The 20,865-nt window shown below is 40.2% G+C and overlaps 1 protein-coding gene across 8 annotated transcripts in view; it reads right to left on the bottom strand.

Annotated features, from left to right (window-relative positions):
- LOC121329510 (LIM and calponin homology domains-containing protein 1-like) overlaps positions 1-20,865 on the bottom strand; it is a 125,810-nt gene that overhangs the window by 10,675 nt on the left and 94,270 nt on the right. For 6 of the 8 annotated variants that reach the window (XM_041275104.1, XM_041275120.1, XM_041275111.1 and 3 more), the window contains 11 exons: positions 18,928-19,350; positions 16,961-16,996; positions 13,665-13,791; positions 13,250-13,407; positions 11,568-11,976; positions 10,865-11,209; positions 10,433-10,496; positions 9,121-9,269; positions 8,731-8,851; positions 2,857-2,885; positions 2,132-2,245 (listed from right to left, as the gene is read on the bottom strand). In XM_041275104.1, coding sequence (XP_041131038.1) covers positions 2,132-2,245; positions 2,857-2,885; positions 8,731-8,851; positions 9,121-9,269; positions 10,433-10,496; positions 10,865-11,209; positions 11,568-11,976; positions 13,250-13,407; positions 13,665-13,791; positions 16,961-16,996; positions 18,928-19,350 — 1,975 coding nt within the window. Of the gene's footprint in view, positions 1-725; positions 2,018-2,131; positions 2,246-2,856; positions 2,886-8,730; positions 8,852-9,120; positions 9,270-10,432; positions 10,497-10,864; positions 11,210-11,567; positions 11,977-13,249; positions 13,408-13,664; positions 13,792-16,960; positions 16,997-18,927; positions 19,351-20,865 lie in introns of those variants that run through there. The other 2 variants (XM_041275164.1, XM_041275129.1) reach the window with 2 other exon arrangements.

Below are 20,865 nucleotides of genomic sequence, written 5' to 3'. Positions count from 1 at the left end.
CACTTTTTGTATATAAATAATTTACTTATAAAAATTCCTTGGTTATCTGTCAAGTCCTCTAAGTAGTGTCGGAAGGCACTATACAAATATAGTTAAGAATTCCATCAGTGACAGACAGAATAGGAGACAAATGTTACTCACCCTCCCTTTACTTTAAATTACATCTATTGTTTCAATACATCTCTGCACTTTGGACTACTGCTTTAGTTCTTTCTAACTAGGCTTTTAAAGCCACTTGTTGAGTCATCTGCTTTTTGAGGTTTTCATTATGCAGCCAGCTGACCATGCTGTTCATTCAAAGATCACATTCTCAGAGAAGCAGATAGAAAGTGTTTCCTCCTTGACTGTGCAGTAAAGGCGCATTATTCTCATGATCGTCGCACTATAAAGCCATGCGTATGCATGCAAACATTCACTCAAGCTGCACTGCAAGCATGCTACCTGCACCCGTGGCACAGCAGGAAACCTGGCAGGCGCACACACACACACTACAGCTGCTGTAGATCCCAGGTTCGCTTACTGTACGATAATGTGCTGTGTTTGGAGACATTCAGAGCCTTATACACACATATCATGAAATAGAACGTATTCATGTTAAATGCGACGCTCTCATTCAGTTCATAATGTTATTTTTAAATGAGGACTGTAGGTGATGTTAATTAAACAAATAGTTGATACTTGTTAAAAATAATACATTGTTAATAAATAAATACATTGCGATTTTGGATAGTTTCCTATTTTTTTTTGTGCTGGGGTGGTGGGGGATTGGGGGGATTGGGAGGTAGTGAAAGCACCGCTATTATACCTGAAGCAGGCCTGCGCCGGGACGGGACGGGGGGTAGTGAAAGCACCGCTATTATACCTGAAGCAGGCCTGCGCCGGGACGGGACGGGGGGTAGTGAAAGCACCGCTATTATACCTGAAGCAGGCCTGCGCCGGGACGGGACGGGGGGGTAGTGAAAGCACCGCTATTATACCTGAAGCAGGCCTGCGCCGGGACGGGACGGGGGGGTAGTGAAAGCACCGCTATTATACCTGAAGCAGGCCTGCGCCGGGACGGGACGGGGGGGTAGTGAAAGCACCGCTATTATACCTGAAGCAGGCCTGCGCCGGGACGGGACGGGGGGGTAGTGAAAGCACCGCTATTATACCTGAAGCAGGCCTGCGCCGGGACGGGACGGGGGGGTAGTGAAAGCACCGCTATTATACCTGAAGCAGGCCTGCGCCGGGACGGGACGGGGGGGTAGTGAAAGCACCGCTATTATACCTGAAGCAGGCCTGCGCCGGGACGGGACGGGGGGGTAGTGAAAGCACCGCTATTATACCTGAAGCAGGCCTGCGCCGGGACGGGACGGGGGGGTAGTGAAAGCACCGCTATTATACCTGAAGCAGGCCTGCGCCGGGACGGGACGGGGGGGTAGTGAAAGCACCGCTATTATACCTGAAGCAGGCCTGCGCCGGGACGGGACGGGGGGGTAGTGAAAGCACCGCTATTATACCTGAAGCAGGCCTGCGCCGGGACGGGACGGGGGGGTAGTGAAAGCACCGCTATTATACCTGAAGCAGGCCTGCGCCGGGACGGGACGGGGGGGTAGTGAAAGCACCGCTATTATACCTGAAGCAGGCCTGCGCCGGGACGGGACGGGGGGGTAGTGAAAGCACCGCTATTATACCTGAAGCAGGCCTGCGCCGGGACGGGACGGGGGGGTAGTGAAAGCACCGCTATTATACCTGAAGCAGGCCTGCGCCGGGACGGGACGGGGGGTAGTGAAAGCACCGCTATTATACCTGAAGCAGGCCTGCGCCGGGACGGGACGGGGGGTAGTGAAAGCACCGCTATTATACCTGAAGCAGGCCTGCGCCGGGACGGGACGGGGGGGTAGTGAAAGCACCGCTATTATACCTGAAGCAGGCCTGCGCCGGGACGGGACGGGGGGTAGTGAAAGCACCGCTATTATACCTGAAGCAGGCCTGCGCCGGGACGGGACGGGGGGTAGTGAAAGCACCGCTATTATACCTGAAGCAGGCCTGCGCCGGGACGAGACGGGGGGTAGTGAAAGCACCGCTATTATACCTGAAGCAGGCCTGCGCCGGGACGGGACGGGGGGTAGTGAAAGCACCGGTATTATACCTGAAGCAAGCGTTCCTGCTCTTGTTGCCATCTCTCCTGACGCTTGCGCTCCTCCTCTGGGTCCCACGACCAGTAGTCATTGCGTTTGGACAGATTGACTGGAGGGACTGGGATCTAACAGGCCACACCAAGAGAAAGGAACGTGATAGAGTGAATGTGCTCTCCAATCTAACAGTGTGAACTCTACGTCTATGTTGCTACCAACCTGGATGGAACCGATGTATAGTCAAATAAGAAGAAAAAATTTAATAAAATGAGCTAAGTAAAATATCACTGCAAAAATGATCACAGTACTGGATTTTAACCAAGCAGTAAAATATAAACTAAAATAGTAGTAGTAATTCTGCATTTGCCTAACAGTGGCATTGAATAGGGTCACTGGGGTATTATAAATAAAGGAGACATTTAAAGAAAACAAAATTTACAAATGCAGATGAAGCCGAGCAATCTGTGCTCAGGTGATAAATGTAAAAATAGGTTTGCCATTAAGCATGCAATGCCTTTAGAAGCCTCCTGCTTAAAAAATAGTTTGATAATTTTACTTTGTTCCTCTCTGTCAATTTTTGATAATTTGTTTGTGGGTTCCCAGACAAGACCTGCAATCTGGAGTGAACAGTATTTGAACAACGCATTGATGAGGGAAATAGGAGTTAAAACCACTTCAAAAATCCACTGCATCCAGACAAAACGTTCCTTGGGAAACTGTACCAGTTTTGTGTACTTACATTTGCATTTCCCTCACTCAGGCCAGAATCTGTGGAAAGAACAGAAGGAAGTTAAGAGGAGAGCGGGAAGTTAAATCTGCTCTACATGATTCTAATTGCAGTCTTACTGAGCAAGGTAAAACTAAACTACTTTTTGATAAGCAGCTCAATTTTGTTGTATCCTTTTTATTGTGCGAGGGACTTGTTTCAGTGGACTCACATTGCTAGTATCAAGTATGGCCATCTTATTAGACTTTCTCGGTTTTAGAAATCAGTAGCTCAAAACCACAACTTACTACAGTGCAGCAATGCTTTCTCCACTGCAGTGCAATGAAGACAGCTCCTTACTACCTTCACAAATAACTGGTTTAATACGGCAACGCCAGCACTGCTAGAGGTTATTACAAGATGGGCAGTCTATTAATATTATATGCAGAGCACTGTTCGTTATTCAAGGCCAGTTACCCAGGCAGCACCAGAACAACAACTAAACTGGCAACAAACAGGGCAAGACCAAAATGGCCTTCAATTCAATACATTTGTAGAGGGTAGCAAGGCCACTGAGCTTAAGTCAAGGACAAAGCATAGGATGTTGTGTAATTTTGCTTATGATTCCTACACAAAGCTAATTATTGGTCACATAAAAAACAGCACAGCTTAACCTAATAACTATTAATTTAATCAGGAAATGTTTTGTTTTTCAGTTTTTTTATTGTCAACCAGCACCTTAGGATTGAGACCATTACAAAACAAAAATATACATTTAGATATTTTATTTAACATCACGTAACCAAAGAAACTAAAAAATTATATCGTAATTCTACTGGAAGCCATAATAGTAGCCATGCTAGATTTCAAAATATCACATTTCTCAATTTGTCAGTTTTTCATGAAGTACTACAGGAAAACTAACGCAGTAGGTAATTCAATCTGTTAACATAAAACGTGACTTTATGAAACACAATTAGCTCCCTGCGCTGAGACCAGGCATTGGCTTTTATTGCTAATCCATGGAACTGTTTTTGATCAATTTTAGTATCATATAATCTACTCAATTCAACCAAAACTAAACTCAGAAATCTCATTCCCACGCGTAACACAAAAAATGCAGAGGTGCTGTGTTGAATTTACTGATAAAGCCACCAACTTTCCGAAGCCTAAATCTGGGACATGATGTTGTTCTGCATTTTATTCTATATCTGAGCTCTTACATAAAATACATAATGAAAATAAAAATATTCAAGACGTATCATCTTTTGAACATGTATCGTTTAGATGTATCGTCTCTTAATGCCTTGCGGTTATTAAGCTACTATATCAAATTTAGCAAAGGTTAAACACTTAGGGTAGATGTATTGAAGTGCTGCATCTGTAGCAATCATTGCAAACCAGTCAGAAGTGTAACGTGAAATGCACTAAACAAACGCAATGCTGTTCGCATCATTTTAGCTAATGCTTTGCAGCCGCTGTTCTTAGTTGCGCTTTAGCCTTAAATGAACATGTAATTCTGGGCGTTCCTGCAGAAATTCGCAAAAACAGGGTGGAAATAATGCAAATGAGGCATCAAAAATAATGTAATGAGATGCAGTAAAACTGTGGGTAATTGCGACACTTACAACTGCATCAATTTGTTAAAAACTTTTGAAAGCATTTTTTGAAGTCACAATTGCTGCTGGCATTTCCCAATCTGCTTTTTCTCGTGGGTTGCCAGTTGTGAGAATATACTTTTTAGACAAACGAGCAAGTACTTAATTTTCACTAAAGTCAGGGTGTACTTACAAGCCTTGAAAACTCATTTTTAGAAGAGGTTTACATTTAACAAAAACAATGTTATTTTGATTCTTGCACCCTTGCATGTATAGACGTTATCCTTCAGGCAGCCTCTTTTGCAGCAAACCACAACCTAACTGCCGTGATTTTATTTTAAAAAATGCCACCCTCGCTAGAGATCTCGCTAAGATGACGCAAATAACATTTGAATTAATACATTCCAGCTCTCTTCATTAACATATTTTTTCTTAGTACATACAACAAAATGTACACTTTGCAAATTGTCGTACGTTTGCGCTGCGACTGGCCCATCTTAGTACATCTACCCCTTAATTTACAGACTAATTTATTTCAGTTTAGCGGCAACTTTAAAAACCTGTCCTGTCTCAGGGATTATGGGGCCAGCTGGTAGCTTTAGATTTACCTCAGTCCATCACTGGTGCTCAATTACAGCTGAGTCTATGGCCAAACACAGACATTCAGAAAAATGGGACAACTAGCCAAAAGTGGGACAAAAGTAAGATTCTACAAAACCTGTGGGGGCACCGGGAGGTGCTACCTAAAAAAGACATTGGTAGCTTTAAAAAACATATTTATTTGTTATAAAATGGACAGATAATGATAATAAACACTGCAATTCAATGTAGAATGTAATTTCTTCAGGTTTTGGTGTCGTTGTGGTAAAAATAAGGAAATAAAAGAAGGTGATAACAGCAATTGAAACATATTAAAGTTAGAGTTAAGAAAATCACTTGGAAGTATCAAACATTTCTAAACTACTGACCTGAAAAAATGATCATGTTTTGCATATTTGTGTTGCAGAGGTTTTGCAAATACGTTCTACTTTTTTTCTTTGACTCTTTTCTGAGGTGGCATTGTTACGCACAGCACCAAAGGTCATCCAAAATGATCTAGACATCCTTCAGAACTGGGCAGACACATGGCAAATGACATTTAATAGGGAAACGTGTAAGGTACTGCATGCAGGAAATAAAAATGTGTATTATAAATATCATATGGGAGATAATGAAATTGAAGAAGGAATCTATGAAAAAGACCTAGGAGTTTATGATGACTCAGAAATGTGTTCATCTAGACAATGTAGGGAAGCTATAAAAAGGGCCAACAAGATGCTTGGATATATAGTGAAAAGTGTTCAATTTAAATCAAAGGAAGTAATGTTAAAACTTTGCAATGCATTAGTAAGACCTCAACTAGAATACTGTGTTCAATTCTGGTCACCTCGCTACAAAAAGGATATTGCTGCTCTAGAAAGAGTGCAAAGAATTTTAAAAGGCATGTCATATGCAGACAGGCTAATCTATCAGTCTTGAACAAAGAAGACTATGCGGCGATATGATTCAAACATTCAAAATCCTTAAAGGTATTGGCAATGTTGACCCAAGGCACTTTTTTGATGTGAAAAAAGAAACAAGGACCAGGGGTCACAAATGGAGATTAGATAAAGGGGCATTCAGAACAGAAAATAGGAGGCACTTTTTTACAGAGAACCGTGGGAATTTGGAACCAAGTCCCCAGTAATGTTGTTGAAGCTGACACCCTGGGATCCTTCAAGAAGCTGCTTGATAAGATTCTGGGATCAATAAGCTACTAACAACCAAACGAGCAAGATGGGCCGAATGGCCTCCTCTCATTTGTAAGCGTCCTTAAATCCATGTGCTTAAGGGGTAGTGTTAGGTGTTTGTTGTTGTTTTCCCCGCTGATGTGATTTAACCACGTAATTGTGTTAATGTTTGGATCCAAACACATACTACAGGTGTCTCTGCTGTAGCTGAAAGGGCACTGCGGCCTCAATGTCCATGAATAGACATATAGTTTGAAAGGCATCGCGGCAATTGAGAAGGGCACCCACGCTTGAGTCCTGCATCGGGTCCGGTACCTGCGGCTCACCCACAAAGCGGGTGGGGTTTGGGTCAGATCGTGAACTTTTTCGCAGTTTGCGGTTTTGAATTTGAATCATCCAAAACGATTTCTATCCTTTCAGCATACTCATCTGTAAACCCTTACCAAATAACGTATTAGAAGGTAAATGTATTTCCTGCACCAAAACAGGGAGGAGTCAGCTGACTAAGCAGTGTTCTGTTTGTTTTGCCTCTTGTTTGATACGTCACAAGATCCTTTTATCACGTCGGCATGGTGATAAAAAATGTCTGTGGACGAGGTAAAACAAAAGATACAGGTTTATATCATGTAGTGGATAATAGTTTGAGAGTTAACTCAGAAGTGTGGAATTATAGCGAATGAAAATAATGAACATATGACTGGATTTGTAGCTTGTAAAACCTGTCATTATGTTTTTGTGAATGACAGCCACAAAACTGGTACATGATCTCTGTGAAAGCACAAGTGTAGCTCCTGTTGAACTGGTGGCACGGAAGGAATAAGCAGGCATGTTATAGTAAAGTAAGTAGGAGATAGTTAATATGTTACCATGTTAAAATATATCCAGACCACTAGAGGGAGCTACCACACTGTGTATAGCCTATTGTATATACTCAATCTGTGAATGGTAGATATCTGTGTGAATGTGAGGTGCTTTACACATTCCTTGGAGTATGAAGACGCTGTTGCAGCAGGCTGGGAGTCTGGGTCGGGTCTGTAGCGGGTCCGGGTCAGAAAAATCAGACCCACGCAGGACTCTCACCAACGACAATTGCCGCATGGCCACCGCTAATTTCGAGCCCTGCGCCAGGTAACACAGTCTTTTCTGTTGACTGAGTAACCAATATGCTAAGTTTCCTGGGACATGTTTAACCTGCTATTAATTGTATCCACCCCGCACCATACTTCGCAGGAACACAGTTTGGTGAACTAGCATTTATTATATAGACCTACTTGTATATTAACTAGCTCGTATTACATAGACCTATATTAACTAGCTTCTATTGCATAGACCTATATTAACTAGCATTTATTACATCGAATTAGATAGACTCATATTTTCTATAACACGGGACACTGTCAGTAACATACAGGATAAATCAGGGCCTAGTAATGTATTGAAAATACTATGAGACACAAAAGTAATCTTTCAGATGGAGTCAGGTGTGTTTCACAAATCACAGGGCTCCAGATTATACTTCACTTATACCACACATATAGAAGTAAAAGCAGTGGATTTTTTTACTTTAAAAGATAGAAAGGATTTTGCAAGAGACAATGGGTCTACCTATACTTTTTTTTGGAAACTGAGGTTTAAGAATATAATCTCATCTGTACTTCAAAATACTAGAGTCGCTGGTGGTGGTAGTAACATGTCAAAGTCTTATTGAATTACTTCTGGGAAGAAAAAAAATAGAACCCTAAAAAATACTTGACTATAGCCCTGGGTACATGTTTAAAAATAAACAAACACATAACAATTCTTAGTTAGTTTCTAGTCTGAGCAGGAAGCTGCTGCTGTTATCAGTTCACACTGCACAAGAGAAAGTAGTCCAAGTTAGTACATTCCAATAACAAGAAACCAAGGCTCCCTTCCTGTGGCATACATTGTTCTTCAGCTTCAGAAATGCACATACATAATTAACAGCTTTAAAATTAGGAAACAGGCACAGGCTCACACATTGTTCAAAAGGACGTCGCGATCAAAAATAAAACCCAAAAACGTTCAAGCATGCAGAGCAGCTCTTCCATCAATGCCTCTTGTTTTGCGCCCTTGCCTGATGAGGAATGTTTTTAGCAGTAGAAATCTTTAAGGGATTTTAATTAGCACAATGACCAGAGTCTTCTGGTTTTATTTGTTTTTATACGATACCACAGGACAGAGCCATACAAGATAAACAAAAAAGGACTTGGGATCAAAATGATTAAGAATGCAGGAAACGTTCACTGAAATCAAGAGGTAACATGTTATAAGACATGATTTCAATTCTGCCATCAAATTCTGACTCATCAGTTAGTGGAACAAACGTTTTCTGTATAAAGTAGTTGTTTTTTTTGTTTTTTTTAATTCACAGTTGTGAGATGTAAAGATTAGTATTATTTTTTAAATTAATCTATATTAACAAAATTTTATTACAGCATAGGTGGTCACAGTACAAAGAAAGTAAAGCATTCAAGTACTATATTGTCATTAAAAATGTAAATACCTAAAGGAGGTTTTACCTTGTTTAACTGGCAGGTATGAAGTCTGGATTTCAGCAGGGCTCACTTGCCTCTTCTCTGATGCTACATTGTCAAAACCATCTTCTAGTTTCTGTTCTGGTCTCTTTGTTGTCGGTGAGTACTTCGTTAATAATGAAAAAGTCATACAATTAAAGCCTCTCTCATGAAAGACACAGGACAAAGAAAATAGCATTGTCCTCTCAACATTGCCTTGGAAAGTGTGCCAAAAAAGGCTATTTTTGTTCTACAGCCAAAAGTTTTGCATCACCTAGAATTTTAGGGATTGAGACAATTAAAAATAAATAAATAAATAAAACACTAACTATATGAACACAATTTAGATATTTGATTTAACATCATGTAAATCAAGTTACCAGAGGATTGTCTTACCTGTACTGTCTTCAGTAGAACAGTGCTCTGACAGTTCATGTGTCCTTCTCTAGGAGAGTTCTCATTATCATCATCCTTCTGTTCAGTCACCACACTGCTCTCAACAGACCTGGTCAGAGTTTCTAAGGCCTGAACAGCACGCTCCTCATCTGAAAATCACAACATCAATTTTACATTTCAGTTTTGTCTAGATGTTTTCTACAGTACAAATGCACAGTGTTTGTCTAAAAAAAAATAATCAGACAGCAACAAAAATTTTCACAAAGCAATCCATAATATAAAATGTAAAATGTCTGTAATATGTTCCTGTGGGAGGATAGCTTGGGTGGATGATGTCAGACCAGAAATTAAACCATAACAGGCAAGTACTGCGCTTGTTTCTTTATTAAAAAAAAGGGTTGAACACAAACACAAAACACATACAAAACAAAAGGCACGATAGCCAAAACAACCAAACAAACAAAGTATCAGCCCATCTCTTCAGCGTTACAATGTACTTGTTTATCTGTCACAGCCCGGCTTTTTTTTTTTTTACCCCTCTGTCTTTATTGTTCAGTTACACAACGCTTACTCCAATTTCACATGACGAAAAAGCAAAAAAAAAGCAAACAAGATAAGCTACAGTAATGTAAAGGTTAGTCATTAAACAGTTTTAGATACTGTGATGTATTTATTTATTTTTAACCCGTTATCTTTAGTTGCTTTTGTGCATTTTCATTTGCAAGTGAACGGTTACATTAGGGCCTTATCGAGCTCTATATTCAGCAATTTTGCATACTGACTGGATACGGTTTTAATTCTCGAAACTGGTGTTTTTTTTAATCTTTTGTTAAATTGCATTGCCTTTTATGTTTTACGCTGTTCTGTGCATGGATAACATCTTGATTTAATTTTGCTGTTGCATCGTTAATGGGGAATTTTACAGTCGTCTCTTATCGCAAGTGATATTTTCAGAATCATGATTCTGAATTAGTACTGTACCAACAAAACCAACTGCAGTACATGTAAATGGAAGCCTACTTATTTTAAAACATAGTCCTTTCAGCTACGTATTTTTAATATTGTATCTTTTTTTTGTTCCCTGAAAAAACAGACAAAGGTTGGAACGGGCCAGAATGAAATAATCAGATCTGCATCGCACATGTTTAACCGTCACTGAAGTCAAAATTTTATAGGGTCCGATATGCGAGTGCTGACTGTGTACTAATTTGACCGTTACATGTAATGTACACATCTCTTGCATAGATGTTTAAACCACAGCTGTATCCTGCAGTAACAAACCATGATCCACATTTGAAGGAATGTTGCAAACCTTTTTGTGACGACTCGGTCTCCAACCCTTGATCTTCAGACACAAGGTTCTCTCTGCACGGAACCTGGGGAAAAAAATTGTTATTCTTAAGATCTCCCCAAGTTTAAAGGTTATTGAAAAAAGAAGCCACATCTACTGTCTATCTAGTTTTAACAAACTTGATTGATTGATGTTGATCAGGTGATTCTTCCTAAAATACTATGTACACCATCTTAACAGAAAGAACAGGTGAAGATTTTACACTGGGGCAAAATGTACACTGCAAAGCTTACCAGCAGATCCATGTTTGTAGGTATTTGAGTGCATACTCAGCAAGTTATTAATTACTATAAATTAAAATACCATTTTCCACATGCATATGAATGTGTCACAGGGAAAGACACATTGCAACATTAAAATACGATGTTGATAAAAAATATTAGCAGCTCTTACAGTTAGAAGTGATGTTGGCCTTTCTGATGCAGAGTCCATTCCACAGGTATCTTTCTGTGAATTTACTGAGGATTTATCCGGCCCGGGTTGCTGTGGCGATCTGACTGGAGAGCCATCGAAACTGACTGGACAGGCATCGACCCTGCTCTCCAAATGGAACTTTGCCAGTGATGTATTAACCTCGGTATTCTCTTGAGGCGTATGTGATTTCACTGGGGCTGTATTCATCCTGGCTGTACTTTCAATCCCCTGTGATTTGGTGGAGGGAATCTTTACCGACGTACTTTCCCTTTCATCCTCTGCTCCGCTGAATGCCTCTCCATTCACTCTAACCACCCCATCCACCTAAACACAAGCAAAACAACATAGGACTGTGCATAGCAAATACTTTAGATTCATTTAGACTTGGGGACTTACAATTCAATGTACTTTTAGCTGCATTTTTAGAAAATATAAATTCATATTAAAAACTGAGCCATTGCAGACAACTTTTTAAAATATTAATTTAACGCCTTTTCAATTCTTACCAAAGAATTTATAAAAATGAATTAGTATTATACATAGGATTATTATATTTGTTATATAGAAAGAGAGGATTCAATGCTAGATCGAGCAATGCTTGTTGAGCATGTCAAATCACCATTCAGGTTAGCTATAGATCTTTTGCAAGATATGATAAAGAGTTATGTGATGCATTTCTTACTGTGAATGACCGCAGTCCTGGCTGGGAGTTCTTGGGCTGAGAATAAGGCTTGGGGCTCAGGATAGGCACTGCCTTGGTTGAAACAGTTCGAGTGGGATAGATCTGTGTGGGGCTGACTTGAGGCTGAGGCACCACTGAGATGGTGGCCTCCACGGTCGCTGTGAACTTGGGGGCTGGCAGGGACTGTTGCCGCAGGTACTTCATGGGGTTGGAGGCCTCCTTTGTGGGGGACAAAGGGGTGTCCGAGTCCACAGACAGACTCCTCTGAAGGAACTTTGGCATCTCCAGCCCCTCCAGGACGGCCTCACTGACTGTAAAGCGCTGAGTGTAGCGTCGCAGGATGGTCTCGGCTTCCTCGGGACTCCTCGCGTTTTTGTAGGCCTCGTGAAGCTCCTTCTCTCTGCGTTCCCTATAAGGAGTTACAACAAACCCATCACAATCCTGTCCCTGCCACGGAGAGCTTGAGTTTTTACAGGGCAAACATATAAACCATTACCCAAGAACATTGGTCTTAGACTGTGAAACCCAAATAGTAGAATGGACTCTGAGGCTGATTTTGCATTTTAAAAATAAATAAATAAATAAATAAAAATATTCAAAATTGAAAAACAAAAACACAGCACCAAGAACGGGAAAAGAATAAAATGGTACTCAAGTGAATAAAAAGGTATTTATCCTTTGAAAAGACACGATCTTTTAGCCAGTATATAAAAAGTCAACTAAAATGCCTTGGGTCTCACATAATTGGTCAATAGGCACACGTCAGCAAGGCTTGCGCGGTCATCAGTTGTCTCAGGTTGGCTGAGCTCAATTCATTCCATATGGCTAATTGCTATTAGACCGCTGATCAATCACAGTAGGGGGTTCAATCAAAGTGTGTTGTCAGCCTGAGTTACTGTTTCCAGCCGTATGTATTCACTGTGTCAGCTGAATGCTTTTATTTTATAAGGAAAACAGTAACAAGTACCTTAAAAAAAATAGCAACTAAAACACAGCAAACAGTTAATTTGAATTTTTAAGTATTCTTTATAGCAGTGTACCTGTACAAGGTCAATCTGTTGAAAGAAAGTGTTCAAAGGGGAATTAAGAGATGTCCATAGCTGTGCAACGTGAATCTGGTGGGTAAGCTTTTTGGTAATTATTACTTTGATCATAGCTGAAGGAAACCTCACCCCCTGACTGATTGCCTGCTACCCTTTCCAAAGGGATTGAGGACACCCTAACAGGACAAGCATCACAATATCGTGAGATTAAACAGACACCATCCAGAAGACCAAAAGACAGCAAATGACAACTTTCAAGACGTTTGACACATCAAATCTAGGTCATGAAATGTTTAAGACAAAAGAACTTCAATAAATGACAAGGGGACCTTTGAGACTGTTGATACAGTATGCTAATAAGAGGTCAGAAGAAAGTTTTAAAATCCTTGGGTAGCCAAAGGCCGCTACAATGAAACAGACCTCCAGTCAAGTCACTCAATTTGCTGGTAGAGTACACATGCGCATACAGTAAAATTACAACTTAGTTTGTTTGCCATTGTTTTGGATTCTGTTTTTTATAGATTGTATAATCATCTCAAGGATGAGCTACACTTTCCTTGTACTTCTGTAGGGTCTGAGTTAAACCGAGAGACACATCTTGACAGTATCACATTGCAAGAGAATTCGTGTTGCACATACTTTTCCTCGACAATCTCCCTGTAGGTCTTGATGCTTTTCCTCCTTTCTGACAATTCCCTGTCGCCACTCATTAGCCTCTCCACCTTCTTCCTCTCCTCCTCTTTCTTTATCAGGTCTTGAGAGGCACTTCTCCTTCGGTTCTTCCAGCGGGCAAGGTCCTGAAAGGAACGTTGAAATATTCCAAACTTTAAATACTGCTTTTTTTAAATTTTATTTTTATACAAAAACACAATAAAACACGGCAGATATGTTCTATAACAAGGGCTGCCTCTCCCTATTTCTAAAGGCACAGACACCACAAAAATCACGCTTTTGTAGGAGGTGTGCCAATTTTCATTCCTTTCATTTACAAGCTTAGCTTGGTTCATGCTAGCAGGGGTGGGGGCAGTTAGACTAGCCTGTTCTAAATACTTACATCCTGCCACTTATCCTCCTCTTCTCGTAGGCGGTTGTGTAAATTGTGCAGATGCTCATAGCGAGCCTTGCTGTGCGGCTGCAGGATCGCCTCCTCCTCACACCTCATGTCGATCATGCTCATACTTCTGAAAAGCAGGAAGGACGCACAGCTGCTTGACTACTCAGGAGGCAAGGCACTCCACGTGGGTGCAGACCAACGCAAGGTGTTTGTAGAACTCTGGTGGATGCTGAAGTTTACATTAAAGCAGCAGCTCAGGCCTGTGGGGCCGAACATATTTGCAAGCCTGGTTTGAAATGAAAATCAGTTGCAGAATCACTGCTAACCCCCTCCCCTTCTTCCTATAAGGCAGTTTATGAATAAGATGCTCTAGTTCAAATGCGTGCCGAATAAAAACACAACCAATTTTTTTTTTTCACAGAACACAAAGACTGTTGTGTGTGAGGCCCAGAATGCAAACAGTAAAGCAATATGGTCTGCTACCACCTGAAGGTATTCCAAATAATGGACCGAGAGCTTGTCCAGAAAATTAGAAGCAGGTGTGGATCGAACTTTGGCCTAAAGTTAAGAAACAGAAAGCCAGGAACAATATAAAATATCAAGGAGGTCAGGTGTCATTTCATTTCTTCTCTCTGCATGCAAGGAACATGCATGTGTGTAACTAACTGTGTGTGTGCGCATGAGTCCTAGCAGTACAGAAAATTATCAGACACCTAATTGGCTTTTTGTTTGTTTGTTTTTTAAAGTAATCCATTAGATTTTTGGAAGTCAGTTGGGTTAATAATAACATTGCATCTGGTTAATGTGTTCGAAGTTACCTCTGCAACAACTACTTGACATGATTATACAAATCGTGTTTGTTGAAGACGGCCTGCGGTTTCTGCTCAGTGGGGAGTACGATGCTTGAATCATTAAACACTGAAAGGTAAACGGCAGGTTCTGAATGAATACTTCTAGTAAAAAGATCAAACCATATCCACAGTTAAGATGTGCATTGCTGCTGAAAGCATATGGTAAAGTGCTTTTATGACACAGGAAGACTGCCAAGACCACCAAGCAACACCTGACTTACTCAATGGCACCGACAGTCTTTATATTAAAATAAGTCATCTTACTCATATTATACCTTGCAGAAAGAGAATAATACTTACAGTTTGCGTAAATTACAGACGTAATGCGACAACCATATTTGTTGCTTTATTCATTAAGTAGGTTAACGAAAAAAGTGTCGAGTTGAGCAAAATATAATGAATGCAAGCATGTGCTGTGACTGTACTGTGATCCAATAATGTTACTATCTGTTATAATATTTTTGTCAGCTGCTTATTTTAAGACTCCCATTGCATAGGAGTCTGATCCAATCCTGGTTTTACTGTCAGTTTAATACACACACCTGAGCTTGTTATCTATACAGCTGTGGCCAAACGTTTTGCTTCACCTAGAATTTTAGAATTGAGGAAAAATGACACTTGAAATTAAACATTTAAATACTGTACTACTATTAAGGCTTCTGGCATACTTCTGTGATATCATTTTGTAGTTTCTTTGATTACATGAGGTTAAATAAAATATATCAATTATGTTGATGGTTTATTTATTTATTTATTTATTTGATGTAACATTATTCTGCAGCTTTCATTGACTTTATGAAGCAAAATTTGTTAATTCTATTGGCCATAGCTGTACGCTGTGTCTATCTGGAATTGGTGAAACTGCTATGCAATCGGAGTTGTATTTGCAATCCTGCATCACATCGCGATTTGCAATAGATGCGCAGGGAATGGCACAGTGGAGGTGTTGGGGAACGTAGTTATGGATGATCACCTTGCAGCCCTCACTGAAAGGAGTGTGGATAAATAAATGAGAAACAATCACATTTAAAAACAAAAGAATAAAATGAAATTAAAAAGAAGCCACAAAGCCGTGCACTTTGTTACAGTCCTGTACACGTCAGCAGCCCAATTAAAATCAGCACTTGCTCTGACATCAGGCTGTCAGGTTTTCAGTCCATTCCTGTTGGTTGTTAATAAGCAAAAAAAAAGCCATTAGTGCTGGTGAAAAAGCTGCCTGAACAGTCCTATGCAATGTACTATTAAAAGACTGACAAAGAGCTCCATGGAAGTGCAGTGCAAGGGTGAAAATAACCATTTTTAAATTGTAACTATGCTGCTGTTCTCACAGATGGTCCGTGTTCCTTCTGTCTTGTATTGCACAGGGATATTGCTTCTGTCTTGTATTGCACAGGGATATTGCTTCTGTCTTGTATTGCACAGGGATATTGCTCTCTGCTTCATTTTCTCAGACAATCTGATCTGGTGTGTTTAATACATAGATGCACACATTGTTATCTTCTAGGAATGACACATTGCGTAAAGCATCCAAGGATTAAACTGTATATTTATAGCAGTTAAACCAGGTGGCGGGGGGCTGACTGGAACACACATTGGAATGAAAACACCCTAACAGCACCGGATTTCAAGACTTATCACTGGAGACCTGTATGGTAAAACAGGTTTCGGAAATATAAACCAAAAACAGTCTGGGGAAAATAACTCCACTTAACCCAGCAGACCAGTGTACCTGTCTTGGCCTTGGGTATGATATAATGCCCTATTATTACAACTATGTAAATGAGTTATACTGTGGCAGCACTGTATTATTGCAAAGTAACTTAATGCTAACAATACTAAGCTTTAACTCTATTAATCCTGCTTGTGTTTTCCTGGCATGGGATTCACAGAACCCTTTATTTACATCACTTAATATAATAAAGACACAGTGAACACACTGGGTCTGCATTTTAGGGGGCTTTAGGGAGGCATATGTGAAGATTTGCCACTGTATAGATCATTTAAACAAACCCCTATAATGGTTAATAGATGATGGACTTGCTAAAGAAACTCACTCGTGGGATAGGTTGATCCAGACTCCAGTGCACAAGTCTTAACAACAGTGTGAATTATTCCTACAATTCCTTTTGAGAATGGGTTCCACTGCTTTGAGTTGATGAAGACGATTCAAGTGGAAACACACACACACCCTCCAACCTCAATATCATCAAGCCCTAGCAGAACGTTCTAATTCTTTACTCCCAACGACAGAAACATGTTTATTTTCACCTTCCTTGTGTTTGATGACACAATTTTTTATCGGAAGCTGAAGCGAACAAACCGCAGGAAGGCCCAAACACATGCATTGGCTGCTATGGCGTTAGTGCAGGGGAATGGACGTGATGCACACACACACACATGCAGTTTCATTTGTTTCCAAAAACACAAAAACAAGAAATTACTTACTCTGCATCATCAGATACAGAAGCTCTGTGGCTGTAGCTAAAAAACCAAACAATACAAAGAAGAAAGGATGTAGTTTAGAAAACTGAAGAAAAAAGAAAAAAATAGACCTTGTCGTAATCACATATTCAAGCAAGCACTGTATATGTAACTCCAAACTTCAGAAATCCTTAAGAACAAGCGGAAGAATCAGAAAATACTGTTGGGACTAAACATCAAAACGTGCAAATCTGACCACTGATCATACGTGTTCAAGTACAAGTTTAAATGCTGTACTTACGGAACATGAAAAAGCCTTACAGAAACAGTAATGATTTAGTTTTTGCTTACACCTTGATAGTACACTGTAATTACTAAAAGGTTGTATCAAGTCAAATGGTCATGTAAGAGCTCGTTTGAACTTTTTCAAACATACTGATAAAAAAGGTAATTGTAAATATCAGGTGCTATAGTTTGCTGTACCTTCAATCCAGTTATCGAGCATGTTTAAAAACAAATTATTGCTCACGCTCAGGCAAAGCCGCGAGCAGTTCTTTCATTGATTGTTTACCAGTACCACACAGTACGAGCTATCCCATTCAAACAATGGATGGTTTTGTGCAGTTAAGTTTGCATAGTTTGAGTAGTTTTACCAAGTGGAAAAAAAAAAAAAAAAAAAAAAAGTACCGTCTCACATCCAAGGCTGCAAATGTTTTGCCAAAAAGAAAAAGCCTGGCTGAAGTAATTAAACAGCTTTTTATGTCTAAACATTGACTCTAATTGATTTGTTTTTCTTCTTATAGCTTTACCTCAGAACTTATGAGTGGGTGTCCATTTTAAGTCAGACAGACTGTTGTAACAATAAATAAACAAATCCCCATTTTAGCCAAGCTTTTGTGTGCAATTTAAAATGGATGGTTGCTAATACCTACATGAACTGCATCATAACTTGCTATTCCTGTATCCCACAAAAATTCTTTAAAAAAGATGTAAAGAAAAATATGGAGGGGGAGTCTTTGCCCTACAAACATTCATCTAAAACTGTCTTAACTGTAATGAAGTTTTTATAAAATAAACATTCTATATAAACCTAAATAAATATGGTAAATTTAGGTTTGTTATGCAGACAAAACGTTTTTTTTTTAGATTCATAATTAGAGCAGCTGTGCAAATTAATGTGTAACCTGACCAAACAGACATAATGTAAGAACATGACCCTTCCATTTGCAACACAAATTATTCCCATGTAAGCAAAGACAAGCAACAAACTTTCTGCGTACACGATGTAAAAACTGAACCAAGATCTCCCCTAGAAACAAAGTGTTACCGATCCCCCCTTTAAAACAAAATAAAAACACTTGTGGCAAACCACAACCATAACTGGATAGAACCCACAAAATCCACCTGTCAAATCACAACTTTATCCAATCTAAACTGGTTTACCAGGAAAAGAAAAGAAGAAGTTGGTCGCTGATGTGGGTGTCCCAGGAGACACAGCCACTCACACCACAGTGCATGTATTCACAAGCTGGCAGAAACGAGAGCAAGCACGAGAATGCCGGCACTGTAACTTTGTGCAAGCACCTCATGACTAATTACCTGCCAAATTCATTTTAAAAGGCTCTTTGGCTTAATGTGACAGCAAGCACTTATTTTATTTCAGGGGCTTCTATTTTAGATATAGCAGTTTCTAAGGAGGAAGTACTGCACACAAATCTATTGTCAACAGTGCTCCAGCAGGTTTTGGCGCTGCTGTAAGGATTTTTACAGTTATCAGAAAGCACGACTGTGTTCTTGAAGTAAATATTCCAGAAAACACTTCCTCTGGCTGCTTGTGAAGGATACCGACGATATATATATATATATAATATATATATATATATAATTCATATATATAAATATAATCTTTTTTTTATATTTTTTTTTTTTTTAGAAAAGGGCATTTTAAAAATATTCAGGTTATGCCGTATTAAAAAGCATAAGCAGCTCACGTTGGTGGGAGATCATCATCTAACCAAGATGGCCTCCTCTGTGGCTTGCCATCATCTTTGCTGGCCTCACTTGTCCGAGTCTGCTGATAGGCTGGGACTGGGAGGAACTGACTGGCCTCACTTGTCCGAGTCTGCTGAGAGGCTGGGACTGGGAGGAACTGTCTGGCAGCAGTTGCTGTCTGTCTGTGGGAGACTAGAGCATGACGAGACATCATGTCATCTTTTTCCAAATCTGGAAAGCTCTCTTTCACAGCCGCCTCCTCCTCTTGCTGCTCCTCCTCTTCATTTGCCATCTCCCGTTTCCTCAACTGAAGAAATGTTCCAGTTGTTCGAGGACTCTCCTTGGTAGTAACACCGACTGTTGCCGTGGACACAGGTGCCACTTGTCTGAACTGATCCACCGGGCTCAATAGGGCAGAGCTACTGCTGAGAGAATGATCCAGTTACACCAAATATGCAGTGGGAGAAAAAAAATCATGTGAATAACAAAAAAGGCATTCAGTAGAAGTTAGTATGTTTCAACTGATCAGTTTCATTTAACATAATACTTAAGGACAAAGGTCCTGGAACAATGATGTGTACAGATCTGGTGTTATAGCGAAATTCATGACACCTCTGTCACCATAGCAGGTCAAATCTCCTTTGGCAATAAATGTGTTAAAAAGAGGAAAAAAGCAGCAGCTTACAACTGGAATGCAAGTTTTTCCTTTGCCTGCAACATAATCTGCATAGAAAAAATATATTGGATTCATTTTTTTTGAAAGTCCAATTCAAAAAAGGACCATCAAAAAGAAACAAAGAGTTTTCATGCACCAATTATATTCCCTTCTGTTACCATTCATCCACCTGCTTCAACAAAAACAAGAAAACAGGCAGCAAGGACGACTACTGCGGGACAAACAATCCAGGGCAATGCAGGAGTGTCGCTGACAACAAGGCCTTGCCTTCTGACCTTTTAATTTTTGCCTCCTGTTCTGAGCTCTCCCCGTGGATCACCTTGTTATTCCCGAGGGAGCCAGGGACCAGGAGAAAAGGGTCTGAAAGTAAGAGCAGGTCACCTCTGGAAGAGACCTGCCCTGCGGGTCAGCGGGTCATCTTTCTCCAGGCCTGAGATCTTCAACTCTCCTTCCTCCCCAGCGCTATCCTCATAGTACCCAGACAGGAGGACTTGGCTGTCCTTCACTGAGGTTTATACACCCTCGGTGATGTAGTTCTTTGCTGGCTTTCCGACCCACAAGACCATTCACTGCTGCTATTAAAAACAATGCTAGTCACTTTCACTGAAAATGTGCTACTAATAAAACACACCACTTTGTTATCGCTTAACAGATTAATTATAGCCACCTTTAATGATGAAACAGCATTAAAATCACCTGGCAAATATTACTTTGGTGCAACACACACACAGGTAATATACAGTATATTTTTCAATGTGGATGGTCTCTCTGCAGTTTTCCATGGAGAAAGGGATAAATGCATGTGACCCTCAGTGGATGCAATGTTTGTTTTGGAAACTGTCCGAGCTCTTGGAGGGGGGGAGTCACAGAGGAATTTGGTCTTTCCCACTCTGGTGAGTTGCTTCACCAGTCTGTTAAATAATGTGCATGTTTAGTATATTGCTGCTGCATTTTGTAACTTGTGTAGGGGTGCTCTGTTAATTTGGTTTGACAGTTTATTAATGTTAAGGTAACCCCAAGTACCACCCATTATTTTTGCTGCTGTCATTGTGATAGACCAAAACACACCCACCAGCTAATTTCACAGTACATATCGATTTAAGCTTTTTAACCGTGTTCTTTTGCTAGTTTTATTGACATTAGTTTGTCTGTTACTTTATTGTAGTTTATTAACATACGTGTGCCTATTGTTTTGCCTTTACTTATTCAGCTCATTTCAGATGCTGATGCATGTGCGTCATGACAAGTAATACATATTTAA

The sequence above is a fragment of the Polyodon spathula genome, chromosome 2 (genome assembly GCF_017654505.1).
Source record: "Polyodon spathula isolate WHYD16114869_AA chromosome 2, ASM1765450v1, whole genome shotgun sequence".
Lineage (NCBI taxonomy): Eukaryota > Metazoa > Chordata > Actinopteri > Acipenseriformes > Polyodontidae > Polyodon > Polyodon spathula.
This window is presented reverse-complemented; position numbering and strand designations above follow the sequence as displayed.